The sequence below is a fragment of the Scylla paramamosain genome, chromosome 6 (genome assembly GCF_035594125.1).
Source record: "Scylla paramamosain isolate STU-SP2022 chromosome 6, ASM3559412v1, whole genome shotgun sequence".
Classification (NCBI taxonomy): Eukaryota; Metazoa; Arthropoda; class Malacostraca; order Decapoda; family Portunidae; genus Scylla; species Scylla paramamosain.
Window position 1 is genome coordinate 25,716,418 of NC_087156.1, and position 11,342 is coordinate 25,727,759.

An 11,342-nucleotide genomic window follows, 5' to 3' on the forward strand; every position below is an offset into this window, starting at 1 on the left:
GGTAGGAATTATCAAGTCAATTTCACAAATAACCAAGGTTTTTTTTTCCGCTGAATACATTTCATTGTTAATATAAGAAAATACTTATATTTAACTGTTCGTATTCATATGGCTCAGTATTAATAATGATAGGGATTATATGAAAAAAAATATCAATGTTGACATTTGTATTGGGAAAAGAAGCGACCGTCACTAATATCACTTGCACCTGAGTCATTATTGGCATTGCGTGACGTGACGAGTGTTTCTTTTGCTCGGATATCAGGGTAAGTTCAAGTTGGCCAAACCTTCGTACCCTGATATCTGTACAATAGACGCAGGCAGAGAGGGAAGACTCGTGGATTAGGACAGGTTGAGTACTGAGGCACTGACGAAATGACGTGCTTCTCGGGACGAGGAATTCAATAACTCGTTGTTATTGGTGTTTTGGACTGCCTGGGCAAAATATCACATGAACCTCATTGCTTACATGTGGTTGCATATCAAAATATTCTTTACTTGCTAATGACGCCATTGCTTTGTGTTCAGACTTGCATTCCATTAATTCTTTCTTTGTTAATGACACCGTCACTTTTAAGATTTGCATTCCATTACCTCTGACTTTATATATATATATATATATATATATATATATACTAATGACACCACCACTTTATTTTAAGACTTATATCATGTTATTGAAGTCACAGATAAAAAAGGCAGTAGGTATTACCTTTTAGGGATGTGGTGCTATCAGCAGATTTGTGGCTTTCTTCTATGACAGTAAAAATGGATAATATTACAATAGCAACTACCGGGACTAATACTGCTACATGAAATTTATGAAATTGAAGGTTACTTTAGGTTAGGGTTATTTATGTTTGAGGGGAAGCCATGAAAGTCATATGGTTGATATTATATGTAACAAATTTAATACCACCTTTAGGAGTGCATTGTTATCAGCAGAGATCTAGGTAGCTTTCTTCTAACACAGTAACAATGCATTATATAACAATAATAACCATCAGGACTAATGTTGGTGTAAGATGTTTATGAGATTGTAAGTTAGGTTAGGTTACAAAAGCAAGCATTAATGATTTTTCTCTCCCTAAGTGAAATGTCAGTAATATTAGGTTACAAAGGCAAGTATTATTGATTTTTCTCCTCCTAAGTGAAATCTCAGGATTCCTCTAAGGTTGTTGTGGATAGGGAAAGAAAAAAAAAAAAGATTGGGGCATGTGCCTACAAAGGTAAAAATTTATATACTGATGATTTTACAGAGCAGTTAAAATGCTATGGGTGTTGAAAGGCTAGAACTACTCAGTCACTTCTATTATTGTTGGTGATACTTGAAATTATACCCCCATACTTGCACAATGTAATTTTGTTAAGTTTGAAGAGAAGCTTTAACAGTCATGGAGGTTAATATCATACATCATGTGCAGTACATGAAAAAAAAGGGTATCATTGATTATAGATCTCTCTCTCTCTCTCTCTCTCTCTCTCTCTCTCTCTCTCTCTCTCTCTCTCTCTCTCTCTCTCTCTCTCTCTCTCTCTCTCTCTCTCTCTCTCTCTCTCTCTCTCTCTCTCTCTCCGCAAATACTAATATTCATCTTTTATGTATGATTTCTGGGATGTATGCATCATGTTGGATTAGATTTAGTTTTTTTTTTCAAAACATAACTCCTTACCCTTCATGGTTAACGGTAGTTAATTACAAGTCTTGCACATATAAGAGGAGGCAGTAGGCACCTGCCAAAATGATAATTACTCCCAATGAGGTCTAGAGCATTAGATCAAGGGGTGCTGTGAACTTATCATTAAATCCATCTGTGACCTCATGGAACACTTCCCTTTGTATCTCACAACACAAGGGGACAGTCACAACCTGCCCTCTAAAGACAACTCTCTTCCTCCATACAAAACTACAAGCACCTAATAACACACACATACACACACCCTTCACTCAAAAATTCAAAATTATTGTGGTGACTCCTACATCAGTCTTGGAGCTTCCAGCTGGGGAAGGAACCACAAATGTCCCCAGGTCGAACTGCTCTTCTGATAATGACCCTAAGTGTCTTGACACCCCTGTCAACTTTTTCTTCATTAACTTCTGCAACATTCCCAGTCTTAAATGTAATTTTCAATCTGTAGAACACCACCTCTCCTCTTCTAAACCTCATCTTTTTTTCCTCACTGAAACACAGGTGTCTGAGGCAACTGACAGTAGCCCCTTTTCTGGTCCCTCCTACTTTCTATATCCTCATTTTTATTCCAGAGCTGGATGTTGTGTTTATGTATTCAACGACTTAACCTGCTCTCGTGCCCACACTCTTGAATCTTCCGAGTTTTCCACCATCTGGCTATGACTACAGAGTCACTCTCAAACTAAATTTATCTGTGCTGTATACCTCTCATCTAACTCCTCTGACTATAAGAAATTCTTTGACTACTTAACTTCCAAAGTGGAACACATTCCGACTCTTCCCTTTTGCAGAGATCTACATTCTTGGAGACTTCAGTGTTCACTACATGAGGTATTTTGCAGATTTTCCTTGGAATGACTACTGCTTTCGTGTCAGAGACCCATCTTTGTGTGCTGAGCCCATAACAGAGGTGATAGTGTCTGGCATGGAGGCATACATTCCTCACTCTTTTTCTCGACCTAAACCTTCCAAACCTTGGTTTAACACAGCTTGTTCTTGTGCTATATATGATAGAGAGGTGGCCCACAAAAGGTATTTAAGCCTTCCATCACCAGAATCTCATGCACTTTATATTTCTGCCTGGAACCATGCCAAGTCTGTTCTCCAAATAACCAAAAAACTCCTTCATTAAATGAATAGAAAGTGTCAAAATCTTTCAAGATTTAACTCCCCTCATGACTTCTGGCATCTAGCCAAAAATATCTCCAATAATGTTGCTTCTTCTTTTCCTCCTTTATTTCAACCAGATGGCACCACTGCTATCACATCTATTTCTAAAGCTAAACTCTTTGCTCAAACCTTTGCTAAAATCTCTATCTTGGATGATTCAGGGCTTGTTCCTCCCTTTCCTCTACCCTCTGACTACTTCATGCTACCTATTAAAATTCTTCACAATGATGTTTTCCATCCCCTTGCTGGCCTAAACCCTCAGAAGGCTTATGAACCTGATTGCTTTAATTTCCTGCCTATCTAAAGTTTTTTAATCTATCCTCAACAGGAAGATTCTTAAACATCTATCACTTCACAACCTTCTACCTGATCGCCAATATGGGTTCTGTCAAGGCTACTCTACTGGTGATCTTCTGGGTTTCCTTACTGAGTCTTGGTCATCCTCTTTTAGAGATTTTGGTGAAACTTTTGCCTTGGACATATCAAAAGCTTTTGATAGAGTCTGGCACAAAGCTTTGATTTCTAAACTACCCTCCTATGGCTTCTATCCTTCTCTCTGTAACTTCATCTCAAGTTTCCTTTCAGAGTGTTCTATTGCAGCTATGTTAGATGGTCACTGTTCTTCTCCAAAATGTATTAACAGTGGTGTTCCTCAGGGTTTTGTCCTGTCACCCACTCTCTTCTTATTATTCATCAATGACCTTCTAAACCAAACTTCTTGTCCTATCCACTCCTACACAGATGATACCACCCTGCACTTTTCACTTCTTTTCATAGATGTCCAACCCTTCAGAAAGTAAACATTTCACACAGGGAAGCCACAGAACGCCTGACTTCTGATCTTTCTAAAAATTTCTGATTGGGGCAGAGCAAACTTGGTAATGTTCAATGCCTCAAAAACTTAATTCCTCCATCTATCAATTCGACACAACCTTCCAGACAAGTATCCCCTCTTCTTCAGTGACACGCAACTGCCACCCTCTTCTACACTGAACATCCTCAGTTTGTCCTTTACTTATAATCTGAACCGGAAACTTCACATCTCTAGCTAAAACAGCTTCCATGACGTTAGGCTTTCTGAGACGTCTCCTCCAGTTTTTCCCACCTCCCCAGCTGCTAACTCTGTACAAGGGCCTTATCTGTCCATGTATGGAGTATACTTCACATATCTGGTGGGTTCCACTCATACCGCTTTTCTAGGCAGTATGGAATCAAAAAGCTTTTCGTCTAATCAACTGTTCTCCTCTAACTGACTGTCCTCAGCCTCTCTCTCATCTCCGCAGTATTGCATCCCTAGCTGTCTTCTACCGCTATTTTCATGCTAACAGCTCTTCTGATCTTACTCACTGCATGCTTCCCCTCCTCCCATGGCCTCTCTGCACAAGACTTTCTTCTTTCTCTCACTCCTATTCTGTCCACCTCTCTAATGCAAAAGTTAACCAGTATTCTCAATCATTTATCCCTTTATTTGGTAAACTCTGGAACTTCCTGTCTGCTTCTGTATTTCCACCTTCCTATGACTTGAATTCCTTTAAGAGGGAGGTTTCAAGACACTTATCCTTCAAGTTTTGACTACTGCTTTGGACCCTTTTCTGGGACTGGCATCTCAGTGGGCATTTTTTTTTATTTGATTTTTGTTGCCCTTGGCCAGTGTCCCTCCTACATAAAAAAAAAAAAAAGGAAAAAAATGAAAATGCAGATATTCTTATGTGAAAGTAGAATGATATTTCTGCTTGTGCCACGTCTTAATATTCATCATGTAATACTGAGATGTAAGTACTTCCTTCAGGAATAAAGAAATAGATAATGTCTTTTTTTATTATGTTGAAAAATTTAGCTCATAATACAAAACAGATGGTGTTGGATCACTGGATATATTGAGTTACCTACTGTGACAGTTTTTAAGCTTCTACACTTTTACAGTTTTGTTTTGCATGGGATTTTTTTTTAAATGCTTCAGTTTTTTTGATAAGTAAGCAGTGTTTGAAATAAAGTTGATTGGTTTTATTTATATATATATATATATATATATATATATATATATATATATATATATATATATATATATATATATATATATATATATATATATATATATATATATATATATATATTTCCAGATAGTGACGTACATACAAACACACCACCATGAATCGACTGTTTGGCCGTGGTAAGACTAAGGAACCACCACCAAATATGAATGACTGCATTGCCAATGTGGACAGCCGTGCTGAATCCATAGAGAAAAAAATTGCACGTCTAGATGCAGAGCTTGTAAAATATAAGGACCAGATGAAGAAGGTGAGAATAATTTAGTGAACATAATTGGGTGTGATTAAATATTAAGGTAGCTTATGTGTATGATAATACTTTGATTCCTTGATAGAGATGCAAAAAATAATTATTAGTGACAACTTTTTTTTATTCTTCTTTTCTACCTTTGTTGTGTAGATGCGAGAGGGTCCTGCTAAAAATGCAGTGAAGCAGAAGGCCCTGAGAGTGTTGAAGCAGAAAAAGATGTATGAGTCACAAGCTGGCAACTTGCGCAACCAAAGTTTCAACATGGAGCAGGCTAATTATGCAACCCAGACACTTAAAGACACAAAAACCACTGTCACTGCCATGAAACTGGGAGCCAAGGAGATGAAAAAAGAATTTAAGAACATAAACATTGATGAAATTGAAGACATCCAGGTGAGTGAAGGATATCTATTTTGTCAGTGAGAAATGTGAGGCTTTATAATACAGACTTGTTGTGACATGATCAGCAAATGCTAAGCTAGGTGGAAGATGAGCATTTTAAAACTATAACATATCATGTGCTCAGAACCTTGTGTCTTTCTCAAATCTCTAAACTTCATATGCAACCTCCCTTTCATTCCGTTCATTCCTTTCTAAATCCTCTCTTCTAATCTAAATCTTCATTCCTCTCTAAATCCTCTTGCTTATTTTCAGGATGATATGGCAGATATGCTGGAACAAGCTGATGAAATACAGGAAACTCTTGGGCGCAGTTATGGAACACCTGAAATTGATGAGGATGATCTTGCAGCTGAGCTTGATGCTCTTGGAGATGAGGTATTGCTGGATGAAGACACCTCATACTTGGATGATGCCATTAATGCTCCCAATGCACCAGAGAAGGAGCCTGGTGCCGAGACCATCAAGGATGGTATGCCTGTTGATGAGTTTGGTTTGCCCCAGATGACTACATGAGTTGACAAGTGTCATTGTGGAAGACAGTCAACTTGCTTCTGTAGACTTAGGCAAACACATTCTCCTTTTAGTATTTGTGCAGCAAACTCAGCAACAAAAGTTTGTGCCCTCATACATCTTGTTGATTAATGTATGAAACTTTGCAAAATGGTTGTGGGATGCCTTAAAATTGGTCATATTGACAAGTCTCATGAAATTGTCTGTCTGTGTATATGTGTGTGATATATATGTATGTGTTTGTGTATGCAAGACTGAATTATTAATTAATATCACTATATGATTCACGATTAAGTTTTGGCATCTCACAGTGTGGTCACATGTCTCTTATAAGGTAGTAAAACAGCAAATAGTTTAGCATTTGTTATCAGCATCGTCAGCCAACATAAGTATATTAAATACATTAAACATTCTTTCCTTAATGTCAAATATTAGGGTATTAATCTGTATTACAATATATACAAAGAATTCCTGAACTGATTTGAAAAGCTACTCAAGTATCTACATTATTTATGATGTGGGCTGCATAATTATGCAAAAAAAAAAAAAAAAAACAGACTACCTTTGTTACTTTCTGCATCAAATTCTAGTTGATTCCTTTTGTAATATTTTTATCAAAAATCTTAAATTTGTTTAATTTTCATTCTGAATACTTGATATAAAGAAAAATATCATTGATTCCTTCCAGCATTCAGAATTGCTACATATAGTTATGCAAACAGGAAAAAGTAATGTAATTACACCTGTATTTGTATGTGTAATAAATATGTTATTTATCTTTTTTCTTTATCTTTAAAATTCATCTGTACATATTTATTATTTTTGTCAATTGATCTTGTATTTACTAGACCAACATCCTAAAGGTGAGTAGTGATCTAAAGAAGGAAGGTCAGTTCACCTCACTGGCCACTCTAGTCTGAAGTGGGCATGTCTGTGATGTAATGATTATTACAACTATTTGTTTATCTTTTTTTATTGTCTTATAGCACCAATAGGCGATTCTGCAATTCCTTTTGGGAGGATGAGATGGTATCTTGTATTTGTACAGATTTAATTGGTCAGCTCCTGTGTGGTGGGGTGCATGCAGGATTTTTAGTGACACCTTTGCATAGGCTTATGCTGCTCCCCAGAGCTCCCTGGTGTAGAGAGAGAGAGAGCTGTCACTCATTTCACATGACCCCTCATCATGCAACACACACACACACACACACACACACACACACACACACAATCATGGCAAATATGTAATTTTTTAATGAATATTATCACTTGATAATGATGCAGAATCCTTGCTCAGGAGTGATCCTGTGCCAGAAATGAGTTGCAACAAACGAATGGATATAAGTATCTGTGAATGTGGATGAGTCCGAATGGCTGTGTGAAGGTGAAGAATGAAAAGATAAGCATGGTGAACCAGTGGTTGGGTCGACTAGGAGGTGCAGTGAGGATGAGAGCGAGTAAGTATGATGTGCTGCGAGAAGTTTGGAAGAGCGTGGCTGTTCTGAGGATTATATATGGTATGGATGTGATTCTATGGAATGAGAATGAATTAGAAAAGTTAGAAGGACAGAGTAGCATCATACTTACAGAGTAGAATGGCATGTGCCCCAAGGTATGCAGTGATAGAGACTTTGAGGGGAGACATGGGCTGGAGTACGTTTAGAGAGAGAGATGTAAAGGCAACCCTGAGATACAAAGCTAGATTAGAGCAAATGAATCATGCAAAGTTAGTGAGATGGGTGTTTCTATGGAATGTTAGGAGTAGCAGGTTGGGGAAGAAGAGTGTTAAGCTGGTAGTAAAGAGTGGCTTGGAAACTAGTTGGGCTTTTCAGCGATTTGAGTGACTGGAGTATGATTGTCAGAAATGAAGAGGGTTTAGAATGCGATGTAAGGGGAAAAGTGAGATGGACAGAGTGGTGAAACATGCAGGATTGAGTGAATGGAAGAATATGATGGAGTAAGAGCACTTTGGAGTGATATAGAGAGAAAGAGGCCCCATTGTATGAAAAGTGGTATGAGGAAAGCCTGGGTAGTTATCTCTTCCGAGCGAGAGCATAGTGTATGGATAGGAATCCAATGATTTTAAGATGGTCCGAGTCCCACAGCAAAGTGTGCCAGATGTGTGACATGGGAGAGGATGAGATGGTGGAGCATGTGGTGCTGGAGTGTGTGAAGTATGCCAGAGACAGGAATGAGATGATGCAAGTGGTGCTGAGGGAATTGGGGCATGCAAGAGTGGAGAGGACAGGAAGTGAATGGATTGTGTTGCTACTGGGACTATGTGGGGAGACGAATGAAAGGATGATTGAGGGTGTGAAAGAGTTCCTGAAGAAAATGTAGCGTGCTAGATGTAGGAATTAGTGATGTGATATATTCTGTATAACTGTATGCCGTTTTCTGTTGAGCTTAAGGAATCCTGAGACTTCTATAAGATCAAGATCAAGAAAAACTGTACCAACAGGAATCAGAATGAGCGTGAATGGGTGGTAACACGAGGATTCAGAGTGGGAGCTAAATGGGATGGATGTGAGAAAAAGGAAGAATGAAATAGACAGAGAAGTGAAATGTGTGGCACTGAATGAATGGAAGAATGAGATGGAAAGAAAGAAGACCCTGGAATGGTACAAGGAGAAAGAGGCCCCGATGTATGGAAGGTGGTATGATGGAAGCCTAGGCAGTGATCTCTTCCGAGCGAGGGCACAGTGTATGGATGTGAATACAAGGAATTACAGATGGTCTGAGTCTTGCAGCAAAGTGTGCCAGATGTGTGACATGGGAGAGGATGAGACGGTGGAACGTGGTGCTGGAATGTGTGAAATATGCCAGAGACAGGAATGAGATGGTGCAAGTGATACTGAGTTAGGGCATGATAGGAATGAAAGAGTGGAGAAGATAGGAAAGGAGTGGATGGTGTTGTTGCTGGGACTGTGTAGAGAGGTGAATGAAAGGATGACTGAGGCGGTGAAAGAGTTTCTGGAGAGAATGTGGCATGCCAGATGTAAGAACAATTAGTGTAGAGGATGCTGTGCGTTTCTCTTCATTTCCCTTCTACAGGAGTTGCCGATCCAAAGGCCTGGCTTAAGAGTGATCCCGAGCTACCTTTACCATCAATATCAAGATCATCAGAGATTGAAGTCTGTGAGAAGAAAAAGAAGGATGGGGGTAAATTGTACCTAGGATTTCTGGATATAGAGAAAGCTTATGATAGAGTGAACAGAGAAATGCTAAGTAGAGTTTTAGAAAAGATTGGATTGAGTGCATAGATAGTTAACATAGGGCAAAGTATGTACATGGACACAAGAGCTAGATATAGACTAGGAGACATAGAAACAGACTGGGTGAAGAGAGAGAGAGAGGAGTTAGGCAGGGCTGTATATTGTCACCAACTCTTTTTAGCCTGTATACAGAGGAGCTAGCAGCCAGGATGAAAAGAATGAATGTAGGGGTAAGTGTGGGGAACGATAAAGTATGTGTGCTTCATTATGCAGATGACGTAGTTGTTATGAGTGAATCGGCAGATGAGGTTCAGAGTTTGTTGTATGTTGTGGATGGGTACGGAAAAGACTTTGGAGTAAGGTTTAGCAGTGAGAAAAGCAAGGCAATGATTGTGAATAGGTCAGAGGATGAAAGTAATGTGGTATGGAGACTTGGAGAGAATGAGTTGAAACAGGTGCAAGATTACAAGTACTTAGGGATGTGGATGAGTCCTAGTGGGTGTGCAAAGGCAAAGAATGAAAAGATAAGTATAGTAAACTAGTGGGTAGGTCGATTGGGAAGCGTGGCAAGGATGAGAGCAAGTAAGTATGATGTGTTGAGAGAAGTGTGGAAGAGTGTGGATGTGCCAAGTATAATGTATGGTACGGATGTGATAGCATGGAATGAAAATGAAATTGATAAGTTAGAAGTGGGCCAGAATAGAGTAGCAAGGATGGCACTGAGTGCACCGAGGTGCACAGCAGTTGAAGCCTTGAGAGTTGATATGTGATGGAGCACCTTTAGAGAAAGACTCACAAAAGCCACACTTAGGTACAAGATTAGGCTTGAGAGAATGGATGATGCAAGAATAGCAAGGAATGTGTACCTGTGGAATGAAAGTGGAAGCAAATGGAGGAAGACGTGCATGAGAATGACAGACAGGAATGGATTGCAAGTTGTGTGGGCGATAAGAATGGCTGGTAGGAATCAAAATGAGCGTGAATGGGTGGTAACAAGAGGAGGCAGAGTGGGAGCCAAATGGGATGTGAGAAAATGGAAGAATGAGATAGACAAAGAAGTGAAATGTGTGGGACTGAATAAATGGAAGAATGAAATGGAAAGAAAGAAGATCCTGGAATGGTACAAGGAGAAAGAGACCCCGAGGTATGAAAGGTGGTATGATGGAAGCCTGGACGGTGATCTCTTCCGAGCGAGGCACAGTGTATGGATGTGAATGAAAGGAGTTACAGGTGGTCTGAGTCCCGCAGCAAAGTGTGCCAGATGTGTGACATAGGAGAGGATGAGACGGTGGAACATGTGATGCTGGAGTGTGTGAAGTATGCCAGAAACAGGAATGAGATGATGCAAGTGATACTGACTGAGTTAGGGCATGATAGGATGAAAGAGTGGAAATACAGGAAAGGAATGGATGGTGTTGTTGCTGGGACTGTGAAGAGAGGCGAATGAAAGGATGATTGAGGCGGTGAGAGAGTTTCTGGAGAGAATGTGCCGTGCCAGGTGTATGAACCATTAGGATAGAGGATGCTGTTCGTTTCTCTTTTTTTTTTTTTTTTCCTTCTACAGGGGTTGCCGATCCAAAGGCCTGGCTCACGAGTGATCCTGTGCCACCTGTACCATCAAGATCAAGATCAAGACAAACCTCGGTCTGATGTTGAGAGAAGTGTGGAAGAGTGTGGCTGTGCCATGTATAATGTATGGTATGGATGTGATTGCATGGAATGACAGTGAAATTGATAAGTTAGAAGTGGGCCAGAACAAAGTAGCAAGGATGGCACTGAGTGCACCGAGGTGCACAGCAGTTGAAGCCTTGAGAGGTGACATGGGATGGAGCACCTTCAGAGAAAGACTGACAAAAGCCACACTTAGGTACAAGATTAGGCTTGAGAGAATGGATGATGCAAGAATAGCAAGGAAGGTGTACCTGTGGAATGAAAGTGGAAGCAAATGGAGGAAGAGATGCATGAGAATGACAGACAGGAATGGATTGCAAGTTGTGTGGGCGATAAGAATGGCTGGTAGGAATCAAAATGAGCGTGAATGGGTGGTAACAAGAGG

General features: G+C 39.6%; 1 protein-coding gene across 4 annotated transcripts; it reads left to right on the forward strand.

Moving 5' to 3' along the window:
• Positions 1–149: 149 nt before the first annotated feature.
• Positions 150–6,849, forward strand: LOC135101506 (charged multivesicular body protein 5-like). Of its 4 annotated transcripts, none has more exons than XM_064005566.1 (4): positions 150–266; positions 4,979–5,159; positions 5,310–5,552; positions 5,814–6,849. In XM_064005566.1, the coding sequence occupies exons 2-4, from the start codon at positions 5,007–5,009 to the stop codon at positions 6,072–6,074; spliced, it is 657 nt and encodes a 218-aa protein (XP_063861636.1). In that variant the 5' UTR covers positions 150–266; positions 4,979–5,006; the 3' UTR covers positions 6,075–6,849. The 4 variants fall into 4 exon arrangements, with proteins under 4 accessions (XP_063861636.1, XP_063861637.1, XP_063861638.1 ...); XM_064005567.1 differs by having other exon boundaries at positions 211–351; XM_064005568.1 differs by lacking the exon at positions 150–266 and adding an exon at positions 2,496–2,519.
• Positions 6,850–11,342: the final 4,493 nt, after the last annotated feature.

What these genes read in the sequence shown, in the direction of transcription:
- LOC135101506 (XM_064005566.1), top strand. Translation starts at nt 5,007, where the DNA reads ATGAATCGACTGTTTGGCCGTGGTAAGACTAAGGAACCACCACCAAAT. An exon ending in ATAAGGACCAGATGAAGAAG is followed by an intron (nt 5,160 to 5,309) that starts GTGAGAATAATT and finishes TTTGTTGTGTAG; the next exon opens with ATGCGAGAGGGTCCTGCTAA. An exon ending in ATGAAATTGAAGACATCCAG is followed by an intron (nt 5,553 to 5,813) that starts GTGAGTGAAGGA and finishes GCTTATTTTCAG; the next exon opens with GATGATATGGCAGATATGCT.